The 27,119-nt window shown below is 38.2% G+C and overlaps 1 protein-coding gene across 2 annotated transcripts in view; it reads right to left on the bottom strand.

Annotated features, from left to right (window-relative positions):
• Positions 1–860: 860 nt before the first annotated feature.
• The window catches only part of SLAIN2 (SLAIN motif family member 2), a 58,542-nt gene continuing 32,283 nt past the window's right edge, over positions 861–27,119 (bottom strand). The window contains exons 7-9 of one of the 2 annotated variants that reach the window (XM_081132733.1): positions 26,835–26,912; positions 7,468–7,786; positions 861–3,299 (exon numbers count right to left, since the gene is read on the bottom strand). In XM_081132733.1, coding sequence (XP_080988859.1) covers positions 3,233–3,299; positions 7,468–7,786; positions 26,835–26,912 — 464 coding nt within the window. In that variant the 3' untranslated portion in view covers positions 861–3,232. The remainder of the gene's footprint in view (positions 3,300–7,467; positions 7,787–26,834; positions 26,913–27,119) is intronic. The other variant, XM_081132734.1, reaches the window with a different exon arrangement.

Below are 27,119 nucleotides of genomic sequence, written 5' to 3'. Positions count from 1 at the left end.
CTAAATTTTTTTTTTTTTTAACTAGCTATCAATTTACAGCAGGTGAAAAAGTTCCAGGAACATACCAATTTTGAATAAACTATACATTTACTCCAAGTAATCTACATATGAAATCACCAGGACAGAGAAAATATAACGTGATACATTCCAACCTCATAAAGATCAAATGTGATTTGGGCTTGTGTGTTTAAAGAAATCAACTGAGAAATTTATTAAAACTGATTGTAAGCAACTGGCGGCGAGTGGCAGGGGGGAAAGGAGCGAGGGGGAATCTCACCACACCCAGAAATTAATAAAACACTTGAAAAACAAATATAAATTTAATAATAAACATTATGGTCAGGCTGTTTATTAAGGAGGCAACCACAGATACAAATTCGGCTATAAAATGTTTGCAAATCAAAGTTCATGTGATCTCAAAGGACCATGCATAATGTCAAAAACTGATGTCTGTACAGTCAATAAAAAGTTAATTTAAACATACACAGTCTAGATCATTCTAGAGTTATACAAACATCTGGGGACACATGTATCTAATTTCCTTCCAAAAAAACTTTTTTATAAAAGTGATGTATTGAGATAAACAATTTTAAAAAGTATCTGACAATTATGAATGGTCCCCAGTTTTACAAAATGTGATTTCCAGGGTATGAAAACTGAAAAAAGTCAACTCTTCAGAGAGTGTTTCATATTACAAACAAGTTCTGTAGAAAAATGATCCAGCAAATGCTTGAGTTAAGAATATTTATATTTTTTCCAATTCTTTACACTTTTATTAACACACAAAAAAATAACATTCAAACACCGAGAAAATTAAATAACTTCAGAAGCAGAGCTCATCTCTTTCTGCTTACATAGAAGTGACAAATCTGGGTTGTTGGCACAAAAAAATAATCAACATTCATAAAACCCTTACTACTGTATATCAAACATAAGTTAAAATCATAGGCACTAGTTTATCAAATCCACATTTCTCCTGTAAGACTAACCACAGTAATCCTTGGATTTTCCCAAATAGAAAAATTGGCAATACACAAAGGCTTTCTAGTAAAAAGGCAATTTTTCTCTTTAGGAGACCAAAAGCCAATACCTGTGGTAGTATAACAGCAGGTAAAATAATACTTTACCCAACTTAGATCCAAATACATTTTTAACAAGTGATGAAATATTTTAATTCAAAAAAATAGACATTTTTTTCTGATGCAGCCTTTTAAAAACAAAGTTAAATAACCTGAATACTCCTTTAGAAACCGATAATCTAACTTATAAATGTAATGGGTGTTTCATAATAGAGTTAAAATTCCTTTAATTACTAGATTGCAGCATGTATATATACTTTTTGCAATGTTGCACTGAAAACTGAGACCTATTTTGTTTTGCGTATATGTGGTTTTAAAGAGAGTGGCTAGTTCTTTCTTTTACTTAGATTTTTACGTGGGATTCTCCCCCACACACACCTGAAGCAGATGTTCTCTAAAAAGCAACATTTTAAATTCATCATCATGTGGAATTCTGGTGCCATCCTTTCCTGACCCACCCCCATCACCCTCAAATTCAAGGATAAAGTTCCTTGCATTATATACCGAAATGCATTAGCACTGGCAAGTTAAATCTCCAACTGCTGGTGCTAACGGAATGACTCCCTATGGCCAAGCTAACAGACTACCACGGTGTCAGTCAGGGCAGGACAGGGGTCTCTCAGCATGTCAACCTCAATGCTATCCTGAATATCAAGCTTCCCATTTCTCAGTTTCTTTTGCCAACTTACAGAATGTCTTTGACTAACAGAAAATAAACTTATGTTCAAATCCCTAAAATCCTTTAGAGGTGACTTCAACTGCCAATATTTTAGAGCTGTTCAAATTAAATATTTAAAAACAGACCTCTCAGTATGAAAAATGAGAAAGGTGCTGTAGGAGGACATTTTAGTCTGGTTAAAGTATAAAAAAACCCAAAATAAGTGATTCCCAGGGTATACATATGGGCCATCAGAGAGCAAGTATTTAAGGGTTAGAGTCACATGTACTGGGTTTCATTTGTTATAAAAAATTGACGTAAGGCAGAATCAAAGTCAAAAGAGACAGTATTTTCAAAGGATGTTTTATACAGTTACTCAGTTTAAAGTGGATCAATGTAGGCAGGATTCAGCAGGCTACTCTCCTACCACATAACAGACCGTTGTGCCATTTAATAGCAACAATACAACTGTCATTACCAGAGATTTTATAAGTTAAGTGCATAGATTTCCCCTCTCACTGTATGGTTTGCTGCAGGTTGTAAGCACCGAGGTGGTGTTTTTGTATAAAGAATAAAGACACGCACACTACTTGCTCTTCCCATCATGGAAGCCTGCTAATAGAAACAAGATCTCTTAGTTCTGTAACAGATAACAGCATGTGAAGAAGTTGGCTTCAACAGCAAAGGCTATCGTTCCTGAGCCAGGAGCTATAAAGTGTAGAAAGATTGTACACTGACACTGAGCCCTTTTGGCAATCACACCAAACACAGGAGCCTGAAGTGACAATGCGACGCGATGGATGCACGCTGCAACACTATCCAGCGGTGACACGTGAGCTACATCCAAAACTTAACATTAAACAAAATGACTTTTTTTCCTAATGAATCTGCAAAAATAATTTATAGAATTCTCCCAAATTTAGGTATCACATTTGAAATCTCTAGCCCAGGTTTTTCCCCACCCCCATCCTTCTGCATTTCAGTCTAGTTTCTTGGAGTACCAGTGAAACACTAGTGAAACATTTTAGATAATTAATCAGAATGTTAGTTCTCATTAACACAGTATTTATTGATACCATTTATACAGTAAATTAGGTTGAACGTGAAGTTTTGGATAGCTTGAAATCACCATTTGCTTGTGCACAAAGGTACTCTCTCATTTACAAATGGGCATTTTCTCTTTGGCATCCATTAGTTTTTTTGCCCAGATATTGGCCTCTGTCAAATAGTAAAAAATCAACTTAGTTTCTGTTAAACAAAACTAAAAGTGATTCCATGGAGAGTGATTGTATGATTACCAAACACATCTGATGTTAAATGTCATTAAAGTGCTGCTTGGTCATCTCTGTCAGTTTGTGCTAATTAAGACAGAGAGGGCTGGGACTTGACAAATCCCAAGAGTCTTATGTGAACAGTCTGCATATAAAAGTTGTCTTTCCGCCTGGTGAAGGGGTATCCATGAAGCTGTGGACTTCTGCTTTCTTCTCTTTGCTGGTCAATAACAGCCATCTTTCCAACTGTCATCTTTCATGCTACCGTAAGTTTTAGGAGCTGGCAAGGATCTGAAATAAAGCAATTTTATAAAGTGATTTGCAGGGCTTAAATAAAACATCACCATACCATCTCACACATAGGGTAATTACTTTGCAGGTGGCATCACAATCCAATGAAGGCTGTTCCAGGGGACTACTGAAATCAAAGCTCTAAACAGCTATTAGCACAACTATCCCACACTCAGTATTTCCACAACCTTCAAGTTTTACTGGACATCAGGTGACTTCGCTAACCTCTTTTTGCTAACATAGCTAGAGTAGTAAGAGAAAGGAAAAGATTGTCTCATCTTTTCCAACCATGGATTACCATCCTTATTTACCTCATTAAATTTCAATATTCTTCTCTGAAAATAGGAGTAACAACAGTACCTACACATCTCATGTTATGTAAAAAATATAAGATACATGTAAGTTATTTAGCACAGTACACAGCAAAAAGCTGTTGTACTCTACTACTGAATTCAGAAATGTAATATGTTTATCTTAAAATAAAAAGTATGGGCAATTTAATGCTTATGAAATAAATGCATTTTTTTACATGCAAATAAATATTTAACATTTAGTTTTGTTTGACACCTAAATTTACTCATGGTGGTAATCACATTACTGAAAGATAGACAAAAAGTACAGGTGCACAATTCCCAAACCAGCTGGGCTCAGAATCACCAGAAGATTAAACAAACAAAACCCAGCATACCCAGAGATTTTGGGCTTCATACCAGATCCACTCTTTGGCAGTAAATTTTAGGCCTCTATGTTTATACAAATTCCACAGAAGATTCTGAATTGTAGCAAGTTTGAAAATCACCCACTCAGATTATACTTGGACATGGTAGCTAGAAATTTTATCCTAAACCTCACTCTAGGAGATTAAAGATGGTAGTGGACTGAGTGGAAGCTACACAGACACTCTTCCGGGACCAATCTGGATTTACAACTAAAACATAGAAAAACCATTTTGAATAATCAACTGCAACTGCAGACGAGCTGGAGAGCAAACCTCATAACCAAGGAGGAAAGAGGAGACCACATAGACACTGGTAGGAAGTGCTGATGTTAGAGGGCTGGCTGGGGTCCCACAGGCAGTACCTTAAGGTCTAGAAGGAGATCTCAGCTGTGGGGGTCCCACTGAGGACTCTGGGGCCTAAACCCCAGTCTGGGCTTCCCAGCCAAGAGCACCAGAACTGAGAAAGGTGTCCACACAATATCTGGCTGTGAAAAGCAGCCGGCTTTCTGTCGGCCAGGGAGAGATGGCTGGAAATGCAGGCACCCTCTTAAAGAGCCAAGGCACAAAGTTTCATGTGCAGCCACTCACCTTGGGCTCCAGCAGAGGGAGGGCAGAGTGGATTGGAGCTGGGTGAGGAGAATCTAAGTTTGTGTAGATCTGGAGATAGAGCTCAGAGGGCACCCCTCTGGATTCTTGTGCCGGGTCTTTCCCCCATGCTGCAGAGGATATCTCTCTCAGGCAGACATTTTGCTGCTTTTGCCTGGGGTCGGGAAGCAATCACCCCGCCCTGCTGGAAAACCTCTGGCCCTACCCTAAGGAGTTTCTACAGCCTGAGGCTCATTAAGGGAATCAGATTAATCAGTCTGCAGGCAGAGGCAAACCTCAGAGGGCTTTGAGTCTGCCTGATCTGCTTCTGGACCCGGGCCTTGGAAAAGCAGACTTTGGTGTGCATCTTGGTCCTTTCAAACCGCACCCAGTTCCAGCAGAGGATACCTCAAGCCAAGGGTTGTTGATAGCTCCAAACAGGGTACTCAGGGTCAGTCACAAACTGCATCCGACATCGGCCTGCACCAGAGACCCTCCAAAAAGAGTGAGAGTCCTAGCAGATCTACTTAATACATAGAAACAAACCCAAACAGGCAGCCAAAATGGGGAGACAAAAAAACAAGCCCCAAATGAAAGAACAAGAGAAGTCTCCAGAAAAAGAGCTAAATGAAATGAAGATAAGCAATCTATCAGATATAGAGTTCAGAATACTGATTGTAAGGATGCTCAACAGCATGAAAAAAGATATGGAAACTATGAAGGAAATTAAGAATGACATAGCAGAAATAAAGAATACATTGGAGCCTGGCTGGACGTGGCTCAGTTGTTGAGCACTGACCTAGGATCCAGGAGATCACAGTTCGATTCCCAGTCAGGGCATATGCCCAGGTTGCAGGCTCGATCCCCAGTTGGGGGTATGTGGGTGGCAGCTGATCAATGACACCCTCTCATCATTGATGTTTTTATCTCTCTCTCTCTCTCTCCCTCTCCCTCTCCCTTCCTCTCTCTGAAATCAATAAAAGATATATTAAAAAAGAAAGAATACACTGGAAGGAATAAACAGCAGATTAGAGGAAGCTGAAGACTGGATCAGCAAATCAGAAGACAGCGTAGAAAAAAAATCACTCAATCAGGGATCCAAAAAGAAAACACAATTAAAAAACAGGAGGACAGTCTAAGGGAGCTGTGGGACAACATGAAACATAACAATATTCGTATTGGAGGAATGCCAGAAGAGGTCAAAAATAAGCAAGGGTTAGAGAACCTGTTTGAAGAAATAATGCTAGAAAACTTCCCTAACCTGGTGAAGGAAAAAGTCACACAAATTCAGGAGGCTCAGAGAGTCCCAAGCAAGAAGACCCCAAAGAGGCCCATGCCCAGACACATAACTAAAATGCCAAAAATTCATGACAAAGAGAGAATCTTAAAGGCAGCTAGAGAAAAGCAATCTGTTACCTACAAAGGAGCTCCCCATAAGGCTGTCAGCTGACTTCTCATCAGAAACTCTACAGGCCAGAAGGAAATGGCATGAAGTATTCAAGGTAATGCAAAACAAGAATCTGAAACCAAGACTACTCTATCCAGCAAGACTATCATTCAAGATAGATGGTGAAATAAAGAGCTTCCCAGACAAAAAAGGCTAAAGCAGTTTATCACCACCAAACCAGCACTGCAGGAAATGTTAAAGGAACTGCTGTAATTAGAAGTAAAAAGAGAGAGAGAAAAAGATAGGCATAAAGAATTAAAATGGCAATAGATAAGTATTTATCAATAAGTATTATTTGTTCAGGATACAGCAAAAGCAATCCTGAGAGGGAAGTTCATAGCACTACAGGCCTACCTCAAAAAGCAAGAAAAATTTTTAATAAATTATCTAACCCTACAACTTAAAGAATTAGAAAGCTCCCCCTGTGAAGCAGTCCAGACCAAGGCTTTTGTTTGATGGGAGTTTTTTGATTACTGCTTCAATTTCATCAGTTATCATTATCCTATTCAGGTTTTCTGATTCTTCCTGATTCAGTTTTACATGATCTCACTCATATGTGGAATCTAATAAATAAAACAGACTGAGGAACAAAATAGACCCAGAGACATAGAGGCATGGAACAGACTGATGAATCTCAGTAGGAAGGTGGGGGTGAGGGAGTGGGTGGGGAGAGATTAGTCAAAGAACTTATATGCATATATGCATAACCCGTTGACACAGGCAATAGTGTGGTGAAGGCCTTGGGGGGTGGGGAGGTGGATGGATGCGGGGTGGAGGGGATCGATGAGGAAAAAAAGGGAGGATATCTGTAATACTTTCAACAATAAAGATAAATTTTTTAAAAATCTCACTCTGCCCGGCCAGGTGTGGCTCAGCGGTTGAGCGTCAACCTAGGATCCAGGCGATCAGGGTTCGATTCCCGGTCAGGGCACATGCCCGGGTTGTGGGCTCGATCAATGACTCTCTCATCATTGATGTTTCTCTCTCTCTCTCCCCCTCTCCTTTCCTCTCTCTGAAATCAATAAAAATATATTAAAAAAATAAATAAATAAAATAAAAATCTCACTCTAAGGATTATATGCCTTACTATCTTTATTGAACATTATTATATTCAAAATAAACAAATATCACAACCAAATTGAGTGGTTCTAAAAATTTTTTCTAGGAGGTGTCTGAGATGCTTAATCATGTTAGGTATCTGGGCAAATTTAATCTGAACCAAAGTGGTAAAATATTCTAACGTCCCAAGTAAGGTTTTCTTTAAAACAATAAAGAAATGTTTTATTCAAATTGTACTAAGGCTAGTGAGAACCCAATCAGGACTCTCTATGTTCACTATCAAATGCAAAAATGAGTGTAATTCCAGTCTACCCACTTCCTAGGCTCAAGAATGTTGAAACAGTGCATCTGCCACTTACCTGCGAACAGGCTGTGCAAGTTTGCTGCGAGGCACTGGTATACCCCCAGCAGAAGGGGCACTGGGTCTGGGCAAGCCACTTCTCATCACGGTTGTCCCTGCAGGTCTGGTCAGAGTAGTGCTGTTGATATTGCTGGAAGGATTTGCTGGGACTGTGTTCTGAACCATGGGAGGCCCAGGTGAAGAGGTGGTCTGTGTGAGTTGTGTTGTTTCTTGACTACCAGGAGAACCAGAGCCATGATTACTAAATGCTTTTACTGGTTGCCGAAGAGCCAAAGGAGATGGTGCTGCAGGGGAGCGGAATTTCCCTGGAGAAGGTACTGCAGAATGGCAAAGAAAAATCAATGTTTTCAGTGGAAACCAAGTGTAAGTGAAACCACTGCTTTCTATAATACTTGATGACTGGGCACTAGTACACCTATATACACGAAAACTCACTCTATAGAAATGCAAAGAATAAAGAATATTTCTGGGCTAATAAAATAAAAAAAAAGATAACTGGTAAACCCTAAATAATCAAATCCTTACTCAAAAAAGGTCGACTACGAGAATGTTGACTAGAATTCGAAATACACTTTCCCCTCAAAGAAACACTCATGCAAAGTTTTTTTTTTAAATGTTTTTAACCAGTGCACCAGTGACGTCTTGTTGCATGGCACAACACTCAACCAACTGAGCCACACCGGCCAGGGCCATTCATGTAAACTTGTATTAACATCTGGTGGGTGTATCTCCAAGTCCGATATCACCTACAATGTAACTTAAAATTCAGAAACTAAACATTATTAAAAAACCAAAAACTGCTTCTATTGTTGTGTTTCACCAAATAGGAAAGTTATAAATCTACGGGCATATCAAGAGGTATATAAAGTCACATGATAAAGATGGTATATTTTTTGGAATGTCAATTCTATTAAGGGTCAGAACACTTATATTAAAACAAATATTGATACATGAAATAATAAAATGTATAATTTGCATTAGTTTTTAAGCCAAAATAAGTTCAAATAAATTTTATTATTGTGGTAGTCCCTTAGCATTGTAAGTCCTGATCTTCTGAGGACACTCATCCTTCCCTGTTTATTCTTTGTGGATAATTGACCTCTAAAAGGGCATCGGTTTTAGTTTCTTAGAATGCTCAAGGATGGCTGCACATAAATAAGTAAAAAATATTACCTTAACATGCTTTACCTAACAAAAAACTCTGAAGTGGGGTTCAGAGAGAATGGGGGGAGGGGAAGGAATCACAGGCAGACAGAGGTCACCCTATTCTCTCTCAACCTCCACTTGTTTGGGGAAGATAAGACTAAAGGGAAAGACTGGGCCAGGAATGTGGTCCTAAAACCGTAGAAATAGATTAAAACTCCATCCTTCTCACTTCTAATCCATCTAAAGGATACAAATAACTAAAAGGTCTACCACAGTAGTGAGTAGGAGCGGAAAGAATGAATGAGTTTGGCCACTATTTTCACTGGGTGTCTGGGAGGAAGAAAGGAAAGAAACCTTGGCTTCAAAACTCCAAAACAGGGGAAATTCATCTCCTACCATCCTTTCAATAAGGATTTTTGTACATAGCCTCCTTCCTTCCTAGCTGACCTTCCCTGCCTTCTGTCTGATTATAGTCCGAAATGTCAGCACCTCTGTACTTAAGATATACTAGGCCCCAGTACTTGATGTGCTCAAATTACCTCTACTTAGCACCAAAAACTCAAATTTGAACTTGACTATGTGTCAGAATTCTGAGGGACTTTTAAAAAAAGTATGGAAGCCCAGGCAGCACCCCCAGAGAATCTAGTTTGGAATGGAACTTAAGTATTTATTTTAAAAGTATCATAGAAGCTTTCTGCCATGATGACAGAACTGGGAAGGGGCTTAACCCTCTGCTGTAAACACCTATAAAACTGAACAAGGTATATAAACAGTTTTTATATATTGGACAATAGGCAGCACAGAACTGTAATCCCTGAGAGAAGGAAAATAAATGTAGTATGCCTTGTGTGTTTTGTGTGTGTGTGTGTTTTTTAGGGGGCAAGGAGGTCTGGAGAACTTTTTGGACTTCAGAGCAAGGAGGAGGACCCTGAGCAGATCAAAATTATCTTGTTGAGACTGGAAGACAAAAATTGGAATTGGAGGGGCAGGGTACTTCAGAGGAGGAGCTGCTCCCGAAGACCATCGTAACTCAGCTTAGGGGTCTGCTTGCGTCCTTGGCTAAATGTTGAATGGTGCATGCACTGAGTGAAGCGCCATGAAACTGGGCAAAGAAGGACTGGAGCACTGCAACTGAACAGATTCCAAAGCTCATAGAGGACTAGAGAACATGTGAATTTCAACCAGTTAGAGAATCCTTGCTGAACATCCAGGGCAATCAGGAGACGCTTCAAAAGAAATAAACTAGCCATAGAATACAACTCTAACAACACTTAAAAACAAGCCTCTAAAGCAAGGGTTAGCAAATTACCAGCCATGAGAAAACCAACTGTTTTTGTAAGTGAATTTTTATTAGAACATGGCAACACCCATGTGTTTATATATTGTCTACGGCTGCTTTCCAGCTACAAGAGCACAGTTGAGCAGTTAGAACAAAGACCAGATTATTCATAATCCTAAACATTTACTATCGGGCCCTTTAAGAAAATATTTGCTGATCCCTACAATAAAGGATCAAACTGATCCATAAATAACTGCTTGTCAAAACAAAGTCCAACACTATTTGAAAAAAGATAAAATCCAGCACAGAATGTGAAACTTCATAATGTCCACTATCCAATAAAAAATTAGTATACATATAAAGAAATAGAAAAGTGATAACCAAACCAAGATAAAAATCAGTCAAGAGAAACAGACTAAGAAGTTACAGGATGATTAAATCAGCAGGCAAGAACTTCAAGTTAACTAATACACATATGCTTAAGGATATAATGAAAAATATAAACATAATGAGGTGAGAAAAAAGTTTTTAAAAGAAGTAGAACTTTTAAAGACAAAAAATTTTCAATATATACAAAATAATAAGTTCACTGGATAGGAATCATTAGGGACTGCAGAAAAGAGAGGAACCTGAAGACATAACAAGAATTATCCAAATTAAAGCATATAGAGAATAAAAAGAGTAAAAAAAAATGATAAAGCCTCAGTGACCTATAGGTCAATATCACACGGTTCTTCTCTAGAGAAAGGGTATGAGTAGGACTGACAATATTTGAAGGAATAATTTTCTCCCAAATTTGATGAAAAGTATAAACTCACATAATCTAAGTAGTTAAAAAAATGGTGAATCAGGGCAAAAAAATCAGGGAACACCACACCCAAGGGACATCATGATTAATTTCCTAAAACTAATAAATACAAAATTAAAAAAAATATGTACAGAGAGGAAAAACAAGATGGCATGTAGGTAGCAGCTGCACCTGCAGCCTCCCGCAACCACATCAACATTACAACTGAAATACAGAACCACCATCACTCAGAGCCTCCTGAAATCTGGCTGAACAGAAGCTCTACAACCAGGGAACTGAAGAAGCACTGAGACTGGTAGAAGGGGTGGAGACACAGGAGGATCGGGGCTGGATCCGGGAGAAGCGGCCATGGGCCCACACCTGGTGCCGCGGGTAAACCTGGGAGGGAATCTCAGTGGTGGAGATTTCCCGGAGGAGTGAGGGGTCCCAGCCTCACAGCAGGCCCCCAGCCCAAGGGGCCAGGGCTGGGAAGAGAAGTCCCCACACCTTCAGGCTGTGAAAACAAGCGGAGTCTGTCGCTGAGAGTCTCCGAGGCTGCGGGAGCCCCCGGCAGCTCCTCTTAAAGGGCCCACACATGGACTCACTCGGATGCACTCCCTCTGAGCCCAGCGCCGGGTAGCAGCTTAAAAGGAAACTGGGACACTTGGGGAGGAACCAACCTGCCTGAAATTCGGGCGAGAGGTGGAGGGGCAGCTTCCTCCCAGGCAGAAGAGCTGGCAGAGGCCATTGCTCCTTTGGCAAGTCCTTCCAGCACAAAGCCGGCAGGCAGGCGCCATATTTGAATCTCCAGCACCTGACTCACACCTTTGGCCCCGCCCCTCCCCACCTGCAGGCTCATCCAGGCCATTTCCAGGAGCTTTTCTATGCAAGTGGCCTCTCGAGCCTCATGCTTAGTTAGGACTTTCCCAAAATCTCTCAAACAAGCAGCAGAGGGCCCCATACGGCTTGATAGGGGACCCAGCCTGGCACTAGCGGCAGCCTACACTGGCTCATAGCTTTGCCTCTCCTGGACAACGCCAAGCCCTGCACAAGTAGCAGACAACTACGGTTTGCTGTGTAGCTCATGCTGCGTGGCCCTGGGCAAGGCACTGGAACAGGCTGACTTTGCACCTCCCAGGAGGCCCCAGAGACAGTGCACCTGGTGGTCAGACTCGACCATGCTGGATTACAACCCTACCACATCCACAAGTAACACACTCAGGGGGCGCACTTGGTGAACACCAAAGCTCCACTGAAGTAAATCCTGCTCCACAGGGGTGTCTCCAGCACAGCAGCTCTTTGGCTGTAGTCGCAGCTGGTCCTCACAGCTGATTGGCTGGGGGTCAATTCCTCCCAGGGATGCCAACAGCAACCAAGGCTCAACTACAACAGGACAGTGCACACAGCCCACACGGGAAAACCTAGAAGGCCCAGCTGAGGGGAATGGGAAGGCTGAGCCACTGGACCCTACAGGACACCTACTACACAAAGCCTCTCTACAAATTCCAGGAGGCATAGCAGCTCTACCTAATACATAGAAACAAACACCTGCAAGCAGCCAAAATGTGGAGGCAAAAAAACATGTCACAAAGGAAAGAACAGAAGAAATCTCTAGAAGAGGAACTAAATGAAATAGATCAAAGCAAGCTAACAGACACAGAGTTCAGAATTTTGTTTTTAAGGATGTTTAAGCTATTAGGGAAATAACTGAGAAAATCGATAACATAATAACGTACCAATTTGAAATGAAGGCTACGCAAACTGAAATGAAAAATAATTCACAGGGAATCAACAGTAGAGGACGCTGAGAATCAAATCAGCAATTTGGAACATGAGGAAACAGAAAGCACCCAACCAGAAGAGCAAAAAGAAAAAAAGAACCCAGAAATATGAAGATAGTATAAAGAGCCTCTGGGACAACTTCAAGAAGCCCAACATTCGTATTATTGGGATGCTAGAAGGGGAAGAAAGAGAGCAAGAAATTGAAAACCTATTTGAAAAAATAATTACAGAAAACAGACTTACAAGTCCAGGAAGCACAGAGGATCCCAAACAAGAGGAACCCAAAGAGGCCCACAGCAAGACACAGCATCATTAAAATGCCAAAGGTTAAAGACAAAGAGAGAATCTTAAAAGCAGCAAGACAAAAGCAGTTAGTTACCTACAGGGGAGCACCCGTACGACTGTCAGCTGATTTCTCAACAGAAACTTTGCAGGCCAGGAGGGAGTGGCAAGAAATATTCAAAGTGATGAAAAACATGGAACTACAACCAGGATTGCTCTACCCAGCAAAGCTATCATTTAGAATTGAAGGTCAAATAAAGAGCTTCACAGATAAGAAAAAGCTAAAGGAGTTCACCACCACCAGACCAGCACTACAGGAAAAGTTGAAGGGTCCTCTTTAAGAAGAAATTAATGAACAAAAAGAATCTGACAAACCAAATAGATCCATAGATATTGACGCATGCAACAGATGGTCATATTTCAGAGGAAAGAGGGAAGGGGGGTGGAGGGTGGGAAGAGATTAATCAAAGAAGCTATATGCATATATGCATAACCCATGGACACAATCAATAATGGGGTGAAGGTCTGTTGAGGGGGTGAAAGCGAAGTGTAGGGGGTCAGTTGGGGGAAAAATGGGACACCTGTAATACTCTCAATAAAGATAAATTTTTAAAAATGTACATTTTTATGATATATGATCTATATAATGCACTGTGTTCCTACCACCCAAAGTCAAATCATCTTTTAAACATCTTAAAAGACCTTTTACTTAAAAAAACAGAAAAAAAACAACAGAGAAATGAAGATACAACAGAGTCACAGCTGGGAATGATGGCTCTTGAAACAATCATGTCCTGGTTGCCAATAACTGTTACACAGTTTCCTTTGGTAGAAAACTGAAGACGGTCACATGGTCCAAGTACCCCTGAATTGCAAATTTCATGATCTTCACAGAAAGGTTTTTTTTTGTTTTTGTTTTTGTTTTTTACCTTATACAATCCATCTTCTCCTTTCTATAGGTGACTATAAAAATATCTTCTCAATTCTCAATCCCATTCTCTATAGTTCCATCTGTGTCTCCCTTGCCAGACCAGTCTCTACCCAAGTTATTTCACCATTTGCTGGAGGCTTACTGGATAACTGAGGCTCCATGTCTCTAACTCCTTTAGTCAGCACCTAAGGGTGGAGCCTGGACCTGCTCCTTCTAGTACCAACTCCAGAAAAGCCATCTTCAGTCCTAGCTTTTACCATAATTGGGAGCCTTTCAACCAGGATTTTGTTTTGGTGGGGACACAGGTTTTAAATAGTAATGTTCAGAAGAGGGTCATGAGTTCCAAAGAGTAATTTGCAAAAGTATGGGGAGTTGGGAGATAGATGGAAATGAGGTCTCGTTAAGAGGTGCACTAAGACATTGTGAATGACAATCTGGTAAATAAGGGATGACTGAGGAGTCCTAGGCTTCCTTCTCATGGTGACTGATGTAAAGTGTATGGTGATATTAGGCAGATTATATTGATGAGGCTGAGTATATTTCATTTCTACATGACAGCCTTATAAGTACTGGAATATATCTGTAATGTTCTGAATATCTTACTCAAATCTTATCTTAAAAATAAGCTTTGTAAAAAAAGCATTTTTCCCTCTGGTAAAACTTCTGACCATCATTTTAACTATTAATAGTTATGTCAGGAAAATGGTTACCTCCTGAAATTTTTAAAAAATGTGAATCTCAGACTTCCACTTGGGAAAATGGGAATAGATGTATGTTTCCCTATTTGTCCCTCTAAGTGTAATTTAAAACCTTGGGCATTATGTATAAAACAGACGTTAAGAAGGCTCTGAAAGGTAGAGAAAAGAAAGACCACCCAGGGACACTGCAACCTGAGGGATGACATGGCAATATGTTCCCAAGGTTTTCTTTTTGCCTCCTATATCCCAGATTGGGGGTGAAGAAGAGGGCAACCTGGAAAAGCCATTGGGTATGATAGATCAATCAAGACTGCTCTCTCTAACCCAGGGTTGGGGAACCTTTTTTCTGCAAGGGCCATTTGGATATTTATAACATCATTTGCGGGTCATAAAAATTATCAACTTAAAAACTAGGCTGCTATATTTGGTCAAACATTTAATTAAATTTATTGAATTTTGAGTCCTGCCTTGGCAATGCCAGACCAAATGATTTCTCCGGCCGTATACATTGAGGGCTGGACATTCTCCATTCCTCCTCTGACCAAAGGACAAGGAAAGAAAACTTTCAGATAATAATTGCTCTACTCCAGCCAAATACCACAGAAAAACACTGTGGCCCTACTCTCACCCACACCAGCAAAGGCCAGTGGAAAACCTAGACTTCTATCTTTATAAGGCTTTTAGCAAGGCACCAAAAAATCCTCTCCAGAGAGGGGTCAGAGAAGGAAGTAATGAGGTAATATTCCCCCTCCCCTTGGATTGGTGCTTAGTGGAAACAAAACCACCCCACCACAGTGTGAGTGAAGACATTGTAGGGAGGCAGAACTCCAATCTTTGCCTAGCCGGTCCCTCCCACTTCAGTGTCAATAGAGACTAAGTAGAGAACATGGGCTTCTATAACCACCCATCAGTAATGAAACACCTTTGCCCCCCAGCCAATAAATGCCCAAAGAGTATCAGAGAAAGACATAAAAAAGAAGGCTTAAATAACATCCAGAATATAACACAATACAAAAATGTCCAGATTGCAGTAACAAAAAACTCATCATACTAAGAACCAGAAAGATCTAAAATGGAATAAAAAAGACAATCAATATATGTTAACTGAGATATATGACTGAGATGTTAGAATTATCTGACAAAGACTTTAAAGTAAAACTGCTTAATGACTAACTCTGAACACTTGAAATGAAAATAGAAAGTCTCAGCAAAAAATAGATGTAAAGAAGAATGAAATGAAAATGCTAAAGTGGAAAAATATATTTAAAAAAATACAAAAAACCTCAATGGATGGGCTCAACAGCAAAATGGAGAGAAGAGAGGGAAGAACCAGTGAACTAGAAGATAGAAAAAAGAAATTACCCAATCTGAACAAGAGCAAGAAAATGAACTGTAAAACAACAACAAAAACAGAGCTTCAGGGACCTGTGGGTTTATAACAAAACACTTAACATTTGCCTATCATCAGAGAGCTGGAAGGAAGAGAAAGAGGACAGAAAGTATGCTGAAAAATGTCTAAAAGTTTCCCACATGTGGCAAAGACATAAACCCATAGATTCAAGAAGCTTAGAAAATACCAAAAAGGTAAATCCAAAGAAATCCATGCCAAAGCACATCATAATCAAACTTCTGAAACTAAAGACAAGAAATCAGAGAGAGAAATAATATCTAATCTATAGGGGAAAAAGAATTCTAACCAGAGTAGATTTCTCATCATACCACATAGAGAGAAGAAGTGGGCACAATATTTTTCAAGAGCTGAAAGAAGCACTAGCCAGTTTGGCTCAGTGGTTAGAATGTTGGCCCGAGGACTGAAGGGCCTCGGGTTTGATTCTGGTCAAGGGCAGGTACCTCGGTTGCAGACTCGATCCCTGCCCCAGTTGGGGCGCGTGTGGGAGGCAACCGATCTATGTGTCTCTCTCACATCATCGTCTCCCTGTCTCTCTCTGTCTCTCCCTCCCTTCCACTCTCTCTGAAAAACAATGGAAAAAATATCCTCAGGTGAGGATTAAAAAAAAAAAGACCTGAAAGAAATGTCAATCCAGAATTCTAAACCCAGAGAAAATATTCTATAAGAATTAAGGGAAAGTCAAGACATTCTCAGACAAAAGAAAACCAAGGGAATTTGTGGCCAGTAGACCTACCTCAAAAGAATGGCTAAAGTTCTCTAAACAGAAAATGATTAAAAGGAACCTTGAAATATATGAAAGGAAGAAAGAACAGGGTAAGCAAATATATGGGCAAACACAACAGGCTTTTCCTCTCCTTGAGTTCTCAAAATTATATGAAAAGTTTGAGGAAAAAATTATAACACTGATATGGTTGAAAATGTACACAGAGAAAATATTAAAGACAATTATAAGTGGGGCAATGTAAAGGGACATGAAGGAAGGTAAGGTTTATATACTTGACTTGAACTGGTAAAATGACGACACCCATAGACCGTGATATCTATATATACGTACTATATGATAAGTTATGTATACATAATATAATGTAATGCAACCACTGCAATAACTATGCAAATATATATTCAAAGACTACAGATAAGTCAAAATGAATTCTAAAGAATGTTCAAACCCACAGGGAGGCAGAAAAAAATTGAGAAATAAAAAACAAAAAGCCAAAAAAAGGAAACAACAAATAACAAGGTAAACCAAAGCATATCAATAATTATGTGAAATGTAAATGGTCTACCTACACCAATTAAAGGACAGATATTTGGCAGAGTCCATTAAAAAACAGGACCTAACTTTATGCTGTCTACAAGAAACTTACTTTAAATATAACAATATAGGGAAGTTGAAAGTAAAAGGATGAAATAAAATGTTATGCAAACCATACTAAAGGAAAGCATGAGTAGGTATATTAATATCAGAGAATTAAAAAGAAAATTACCAGGGACAAAGTGAAATATATAATCATAACACAGCCAAACTATGAACAAGACATGATGACAATCCTAAATGTGTATGCAAAATGAGTGAAGGAAAAACTTAAAGAACTGAAAGGAGAAATAAACAAATCCACAATTATAGTTAAGACTTCATCTCCCTGTCAACTGATAGAACTGGACAAAAAAATCAGCTGAGATATAGAAGAACTCAGTATCACCATCAACCATAGGATCTAAAATTGACATTTATGTAACAGTCCACTCAACAGCAGCAGAATACACATTCTTTCCAAGTGCCTACAGAATATATACAAAGACCATATGACCAAGGGCCATAGAGCAGATCTCGACAATTTGAAAAGAACTGAAAATATGAAGAATACATTCTCTGATCATAATATCATCAAGCTACAACTCAGTAACTGAAAGACAACAGAAAAATCACTTGAAAAATAAACAATACTCTTCTCGATGGAAATTTTCAGGAACTGAATGAAAATTAAAATACAAAGTATCGCCCAGCCAGTCCTGGCTCAGTGGTTGAGCATCAACCTAGGATCCAGGAGATCACGGTGCAATGTCCGGGTTGCAGGCTCGATCCCCAGTCAGTGTGTGCAGGAGGCAGCAGATCAATGATGAATCTCTCATTGATGTTTCAACCGTCTCTCTCCCTCTCCCTTCCTCTCTCTGAACTCAATAAAGATACATTAAAAAAAATACAAAGTATCAAAATTTGTGGGTCATGCTCAGCCAGTGTGGCACAGTAGTTGATCATCAACCTATGAACTAGAAGGTCATGGTTCGATTCAAGGTCAGGGCACATGCCTGGGTTGTAGGCTCAATCCCTAGTAGGAGCCAGCCAATCAATGGCTCTCTCTCATCATTGATGTTTCTCTCTCTCTCTCTCTCCCTGAAATCAATAATAATAATAAAAATTTTTAAAAAAATTTGTGGGTCACAATTAGGGACAAAAAGTTTAAGTTAGTTAAGTTCCTTCTTAAAAAACTCAGAAAAAAAAACAAAAAATAAACTTAAACAAGCAGAAGGAAATAATAAAGAACAGAAATCAATAAAATTAAATATAGAAAAAAAATCAAAACAAAGAGCTGGTTCTTTCAAAAGGACAATAAAATTGAAACACCTGACAAAGAAAAAAAGAGAAAAAAAACAAATTACCAATATCAGTAATGAAGTGGGATATCGCTGTAGATGTTGAAGACATCAAAAGGATCATAAGGGAGTACTGTGAACATTCCTACAGACATTAATTTGACAACTTAGATGAAATGGACCTAGTCCTCAAAACACACAAACTACTACAACTCAACTGATATGTAATAGAGAAGTTGGAATGCCAAATAATTAAGGAAATTGATTTTGTAATTCAAAACCCCCCCAAAAAAGAAATCTCCAGGCCTAGATGGTTTCACTGGGAAATTCTGTGAAATGTTCAAAGGAGAATTAACACCAATTCTACATACTCGCCACAGGAAATAGGAGGAAACACATTTCAGTTCATTTCATAAAGTTAGTATTACCCTGACATCAAAACCATAAAAAGACAATATCAAAAAAGAAAACTACAGACCAATATCCCTCATGAATATAGATACAAAACTTAACAAAATATTAGCAAATAGAACTAAGTGATATATAAAAAAATTATATACCATGATTCAGTGGGGTTTATTCCAGGATGCAAAGTTGGTTCAATTTTTGAAAATCATTAATGTAATCCAACACAAAACAGGCTGAAGAAAAATCACATGATCATATCTATTGATGTAAAAAAAGCATCTGACAATATTCAATACATTCATGATAAAAATTCTCAGAAAAATAGGAATGGGGGAACTTCAATTTGATAAAGAGCATCTATAAAAAATCTACAAGTAACATTATACTTAATGATGAAAGACTAAATGATTCTCCTCTAAGATTTAGAACAAGGCAATGATATATGCTCTCACCACTCTTATTCAGCACACTGCTGGAAGTTCTAGATAAGCTAGAAAAGGAAATAAAAGGCATATAGATTCGAAAGGACGAAACTGGCCCTATTATTATTTACATAGACAATCCCAAGGAATCTACAAAAAACAACTTCTAGAAATATTCAGTTCTATAAAGTCAAAGGATGGAAGAGTAACATACAAAAACTGACTGTATTTCTATATACCAGCAATAAATACAGAAATCAAAACCAAAAGTGTAATACCATTTGTATTGCTCCCTGAAAAGAGAAAAGAAATATTCAGATTTAACAAAAACAAACCTCAGCAAATAGCATAGGTTAGGTGCAAAAATAAAATTAGTAATATGTGTGTAAATTGTTGGCAAATGTAAAATATTACACAAACTGTAAGATATATCACACCCATGCCTTCCTTATCTAAGGAATACGGTGCCTCTCAGCCTGCTGCAGCGGAGCTCTCTGGAAACATATGCAACAGCGTCATTCAGGACAGTCTCCTAGGCTGCCTTGTAAATTGACTAAAATAAAGGATTAAGTAAATTAGGCTCTATTGCCCAAATTAATCATGACAGTAGACTATAATTTCTCCTATCAAGAATTACGCTTGAGGCCCTGGCTGGGTAGCTCAACTGGTTAGAGCATCATACTGATATGCTAAGGTTGCTGGTCAGGGTACTACAAGAAACAGCCAATGAATGCATAAACAAGTGGAACAACAAATTAATGTTCCCCCCCCCCCCAAATCCATAAAAATAAAAATAGAATTATATTTGAATCAAGCCATAAAATAAAGTGTTATCTGCTCTGAGCAAGAATTAGAACTCTATCTATAATACTGACATATGACTAAGAATGCTAACCTTGGTTTCTAAGTTAGTCATCTCTAAAATGCAAGAGTGGGTGAAATAAGGATTTATATTTTTTAAATATTCATTTTTGTCTTTTAATAAGCACTTAATAAAAATCATGTTTGTTTTCTAATTAAGGTTTAGATTGTTCAGCAGATACTTAAAACAACTCTGAAATGGAGAAACTGAATAAATTATATGCTATTTTTAGCTTGATATTCACTAAATGTAAAATGCTTTATAAATATATCCTACATGTATCTAACAATATAAAAACTAGACACTCCAAGTGGTTGTCTTCACAGTGATATGTCCAACAAACTATAAATTATATCAGCTGCCTCCTGCACGCCCCCTACCTCGGATGGAGCCTGCAACCTAGGCATGTGCCCTGACTGGGAATCATACTGACACTAAACCGCTGAGCCATGCCTGGCCAGGCCCATTTTAATTTTCAATTAGACTCAGAAAGTTTATTTGTGAGGCTACTATTCTAAGCATGTTTCATAAGATATGACACCAAGGCATATTAAAGCTGTAATAGCTGACAAGTAATCATAAAAAAAAAATGAGCAAGGCACAGAAGCCTTTGATTTCTTCTTCCATCAGTGTACATGACTCACCATTATGTTTGTAAGCATACAGTTATCAAGAGAAAATTTAGTAGACAAAAGAGGCAGAAGAAAACCCTGGGAGTGGGAGTCACTAGCTTTTTTTCCATATGTGTAAAAAGACTGATAGATATGAATAAATAATCCACCAGAAGCATTATTCACAATAGGCAGAGAGTGGAAACAACTCAAATGTCCACCAATTGATTACAAGATAAGCAAAATTTAGTATATCATACAATGGAGTATCTGGCAATAAAAAGGAACAAAGTACAAAGATATGTTACAATATGATAAACCTTGGAAACATTATGCTAAGGTAAAGAAGCCAATCACAAAGATCATATATTGCATGATTCTATTTATATGAAATGCCCAGCATAGGCAAATACATAGCGATGGAAAGATTAGTGGTTGCCAGGGGCCAGAATAAGTGGGGGTTGGGGAATGGCGGTGAATGGGTATGGTGAGGGTGATGAAAATCTCTAACATCAGACAGTGGTAATAGTTGCTAAACTTTGTAAATATTCTAAAAACCAGACTTGTACACTTTTAAAGGATGAATTTTAAAAGTAGGGGGTGGGGTGGGATAAAAAAGAATGAAATACTACCATTTGTGACAGCATGGATGAACCTAGAGGGTATATGCTAACTGAAACCAGTCAGAGAAAGACAAACACCATATGATTTCACTTATATGTGGAATCTAAAGAACACAATAAAGGAACAAACAAAACTGGAACAGACTCATAGCTACAGAAAACAGACTGAGAGCTGCTGGGGGGTGAGGGGTGGTTGAGGGAATGGGTGAAAAAGGTGAAGGGATTAAGAAGTACAAATTGGACGCTGGCTGGTTTGGCTCAGTGGCAAGGGTGTCCACCCACAGACCAAAGGATCACGGGTTTGATTCCTGGTCAAGGGCACGTTCCTCAGTGGCAGGTTCTCCACCCAGGTCTGGGTGCATACAGGAGGCAACCAGTCGATGTGTCTCTCTCACATTGATGGTTCAATGTTTCTCTCTCCCCCCTCCTCCTTCCCTTCTACTCTCTCTAGAAATCAATTGAGAAAACATCCTTGGGTGAGGATTTTAAAAAAACACAAAAAACAAACTGGTAGTTACAAAACAGTCACGGGAATGTAAAATATAGCAAAGGTAAAGTACAGCATAGGGAATGTAGTCAATAATATTATAGTAACTATATATGGTGCCAGGTGGGTACTAGAAATCTTAGGGGGAACACTTTGTAATGTATGATAGTCTAACCACTATGCATACACCTGAAACTAATACAAAATAATACTGAATGTTAACTGAAATTGAAAAATAAAAGGAGAGGGAAATAAATCTCAAAATAAGCAGGCATATTTTAAACAGTTCTCTAAAACAACAAAAGAGGGAGCTCTAGAGCCATAAAATTAGAAAATCTTAAATCAAGTTCTCTAAATGTTTAGAAAAACAAATTTCACAGGAAAACGAGCAACAGAAAAGGATGGAGGCCAAATCCCACATGATGTTATTACAAGAAAAAAGAAGAAAACAAAATAACGCTTTGTTGAGGGAGTTGACCCATGAGCTGGATCTGGGAAACTGGAGGCTCCTCACCACCTCTGGTCCTTGGAATATGCATTCCCTGCTGGCCTTCCCCCCTCCCAGAACCTGCTCCAAAGGTACAGCCTTGAGACAGAAATGTGGGTGCAAGACTAAACCCAGTTAAGGCGTCCTGTGTATGTGACTGAGCCCAGTTAAGGACTCTGTAAACTTTTAATGTTCTGATGGGGGTGTGTGAATATCTGAAGACCAGCCTCATAAGGAAGTTCCCTTGCTCATTAAACCTGTCACCTACCAATCCGGAGTGGTCTGCCTCTTCTTCAGTCTCTCTCTACCCTCCACATAAGGGGTCCAATTTCAGATTACATATGGAAAGCTCATGAGGAGGTTGTGAATCAACACACTTTTATTAATGATGGAACCTTGTCAGAAGTTGTGTCCAATGTACACACACACACATAAAATGGTAAAAATTCAAATCTAACATTTCAAATTGTAGAAACATTTAAGGAAAGTATACAATGCCTGGCCGGGCGTGGCTCAGCAGGTGAGCATCGACCTAGGATCCAGGAGATCATGGTTCGATTCCTGGTCAGGGCACATGCCTGGGTTGCGGGCTCGATCAATGACTCTCTCATCACTGATGTTTCCATCTCTCTCCCCCTCTCCCTTCCTCTCTCTCAAATCAATAAAGATATATATATTTTTAAAAACCCAAAAACAAAAGTATACAAGAGAAAAAGAACATCATAAATCAGGATGGAAAACAACAGAAAATGAGATGAACGAACAGAAACGAATTAGGCATAAAATGAATCATTTCAAAATAAAGTCAAAGGCAGAAGGAACATGAGTCAACATACATCATAGATTATACTTTAAAAGAAACAAACAATAAAAAGAAACTTTTATAGAACAGGAATAAAGTAAGAAAGATGAAAAGGATTAAAGAGAAGACAACAGATACAGAAGACAGGCAAAGAACATCTAACCTGTGTCCAACAGTAGTCCCCACAAAAAAGAAAACCAAAGCAAAAGAATAGTAAAAACAATAACTCAAAAGAACCTGTGTGGAACTTAAAAACATTTGTACCTCCATACTAAAAGAACACATCACATATCTGGGGAAATCAACTCAGAATGGTCAACAACACTAAGACGTATTCTCATAAATTACTGAACATTAAAGGGAAAGAAAATATCCTCTGGATATCCAGATAAAAAGACCAAATGACTGTAACAGAAACAATTCTTTATTCCTGACAAAGATTGAGTAATATATTTAAGATAGTCAAGGAAAGAGAATGTGAGCCAAATATTTCACATCTAGATAATGATTTTCAAAAATAAAAACAGCAGACAAGCTGTCATCAACATGCAAAACCTCAGAAAATGGATACTGTCCCCATAACTCCGTTTTGGGGAATCTACTATGGAGTGAGCTTCAAACACGGAAAATGATTAGTGAGACAATAACATACAGACTGGTGGTCAGCATCAAACATATTTTTAAATACAAAGCTAAGAAAAGATGAGTCATATAAAGAAAAGTACGTAATAGCTATTTAATCTGACAATGTAGATATAGTATAACTGTAAATAAGAAGGATAGAGCATATGCAGAAAGTTTTATAAACTATTTTCAGTAATCATATTGTCTGGTTATCATACTAATGTTATCCCCAGAAAATTTTGTATGTAATATGGGATAAAGCAAACTATTAAATGTTATTCTAATTCTGTGTTGCTGAGTCAGGATTCCCAGAACAGGATAAAGGAGATCAAGATGTAAATTTAAAAAGATTAAGTAATTACCTCAAGCCCTTGCATCTGAATAGGAACTGTCAGTGTGTACTTTATTAAGGTATTCAATCTTAAAAAATACACAAACACAAATCTACACATATATTTACTAGCTCTAGTAACTGAAAAGACCTAGCTAGAAATAATGACCAACCCAGTAGCAATGAGCATAGCTAAAAACATAAATTATGGTTATGAAATACCATTTATTACCAAAAAAGCCAGGACTTTTTGGAAAAATGACTAAATCTAAGTCTATGGCAACAAATGCACAAGATGAGCATATCTTGTCATACCAGTTAGCAAGAAGTTATCAAAAACTACTAGGGTTGAGTCAAAAAAGTTGGAAAGCCAACTTGGAAGAAGCTTTCACCAAAGTTGAAAAAAATTCAGAATAGACTGAAACACACAAAAAGTTTAAATCCATATGTTCATAATGATACATATTTAAGAAAAATATTGGTCACCTTTGGAGGATGACAGCTTGCCAATGTTTCATTTTGTAAACTGGTAAATAAAGGGAAAGAAAAGTATTTATTCTGAATTTCCTAATGAAACTTTGCCATTCAGTGACCAAAGAATAAATATTTTGACAAATAAGAAAAAAAGGAATGCTAGAATTGGAATGACCCAATTCTGCAATACAGTAGCTCCTGCCTCCTCTGTGGTTTTGCTTTTCAAAGCTTCAGTTACCTGCGGTCCTAAAATATTAAATGGCAAATTCCAGAAATAATATTAAATGACAACTTCCAGAAATAAACAATTCTTAAGTTTTAAGTTGCATGCTGTTCTGGGCAGTATGATGAAATCTTGAACTGTCCCTGCTCTGTCCTGCCTAGGACATGAATCATCCCTTTGTCCAGTGTATCCATGCTGTATATGCTCACCCACTTGTTAGTTAGTCGTTCTTTTGGTTATCAGATCAGTTATGAGAAAGAGAAGGGGGGGGGGGAGAGAGGAGGGAGAGAGAGGGAGAGAGAAAGAAATCTGGCCAGAGTATAAACCACCACTGGGTTTGGATCCAAGAGCTATTTTCTGATTCAGCTTTGAGCTAATTCAGTAATTAAGCTAACATTTTAAATCCTATCACATACCTGTGTGTTTTTCAATTGATTCAGGACTTATAGTATAAAGTGGTCATCCCCAAGCCACAATACCAACCAGAAAATAAGAGATTAAACAAAATGGAACCACACAGATACATACAAACTTCTATCCCTTTACTAAATCAACTAAACAGCCAGAGTGCCAGGAATTAGCAGACTGGGCTTCCTGTCATCTTATCATAAGAATGTGGGCAGTTAGGTGGCTCAGAGTCACAAAAATAATGTAATCTCTATAGGCAAATTAAAAAAAAAAATTTAGCCAGAAGCTATGATCTTCTTAACCTAATAAACAGTAACATAAATCTTTAAGTTAAAATTTACAATTACTTAAACCTTCCTGATCCCAAAACACATTATGAAGCAGCTTAGAGAAGCACATAACAAATAAAATTTGTATCAACTTAAAATTCTCTACCTTTTTTTAGTTATATAGGAATCTCTTGCTCTGTTTAGACACCACAATCCTTTCATGCTCATCTGTTTTCACCCACCTCCCACACCTACAAATACTGGGGGGGGGAGACTAAAGTCCTCAAATAATTTGAGGATCCTTTTCTATAATGTCACCTTCCTCTCCATCAAAAGACCATAATCTACCCAGTCTAATTTCTGACAATGATACCAAAAGATGATCAACTTCCAATATTCAAAACACAAACATTCACATATCCTAATTTTCTATTTGGCCATTCTCTTTTCCTTCAGATTCTATTATCTAAAACTATTTCCCTAAATTATACTTAATCCACCAAATCACTGCTAACACTTTTGCATCAATGAACTTGCTAAAACACCTATTTCAGTACTTTTGTAACCACATTAACCAAATCTTTTTTAACAAAGCAAATCTCAAACCTCCTCTGTCCAAATAACGCCCTTTAGTGCTTTATCTCCCCCCCTCCCCGCCCTTGTTACTGAGTTCAGAGGCTATCAGGAAATCTGCATGTCCTGCACAGGGGAAATGTTTTTTTTTTCATTGCTTACATGTGTTCTGTCCCACCTCCTCTGAGGCTTCTGTTCATTCTTATGACTCCTGGTCTATCTGATCCCATGCTCCTCCTCCCAATTCTGCTTCTTTCTAGCACCCATATATCCAATCTCTTGGAACCAATACGATAGTTTTGGTGTCCAATCTTCATATATTTCTTCAACTCTCAGTTTTTATAAATATGGAGCTACCACTCCATAAATATTCTAAACATTATCAATTAACCACAACGACTTGTTGTTTAATGTCAATCAAACTTACAATGTGAAAGCATTCCCATTTCATCCTACAGAAAGGTAAATCCAAAAATCAAAGTCAGAAGAAAAAACATTACATATGGAATATAAGTCATTTGGTTCATCTGAAAGCATTTATTAGTTCATCTAACATTAAGTTAAAACAATGACCTTCAGTTTTAGGTTGTAAGAAGATAAATTCTCTAATATTAAATGCTATGTATCATTTATTCCCATTCAGAATAGCATCCCAATACATACCTCTGTAGAAAATGAGTTTCTTCTGAATTTATCCAAGTAACAGAGAATGAACGAACACTATTTTATTATTAAAAGAAGACTAAAATGTGTCCTATAGACATCAATGACTCAGTATGCCAAAAGGTATAAGATTTAACTAACCTGACCATTTGCTGAAATTTAAAACTTAGTAAGAGGTTGTAGTTACCTCTTTTTGTAGATGAAGTTTGAAGCAACTGTTTGGCTTTGAGGGAAGTACGAGGCAAATTTTTCAGCCTTTGCGAAGCTGTTGAAAAATAAGGAACTGTAATATTTGCCTGGAAGAACAAGATAAAGGCTATAGCTTCTGTAAACTTGAATATTTTAATACAAACTTGAAAATTTATCAAGAAACAGAAACCATAAGGTGAAAATATGTTAGAATCCTGAAAGCAAAGGAATTGTAAAGTGATGCTTAGTGAATTAAATTGGAAAGAAAGGGATGAAAATCTTA

Source organism: Miniopterus schreibersii (genome assembly GCF_964146895.1).
Source record: "Miniopterus schreibersii genome assembly, chromosome: 1".
NCBI classification, from domain to species: domain Eukaryota; kingdom Metazoa; phylum Chordata; class Mammalia; order Chiroptera; family Miniopteridae; genus Miniopterus; species Miniopterus schreibersii.
This window is presented reverse-complemented; position numbering and strand designations above follow the sequence as displayed.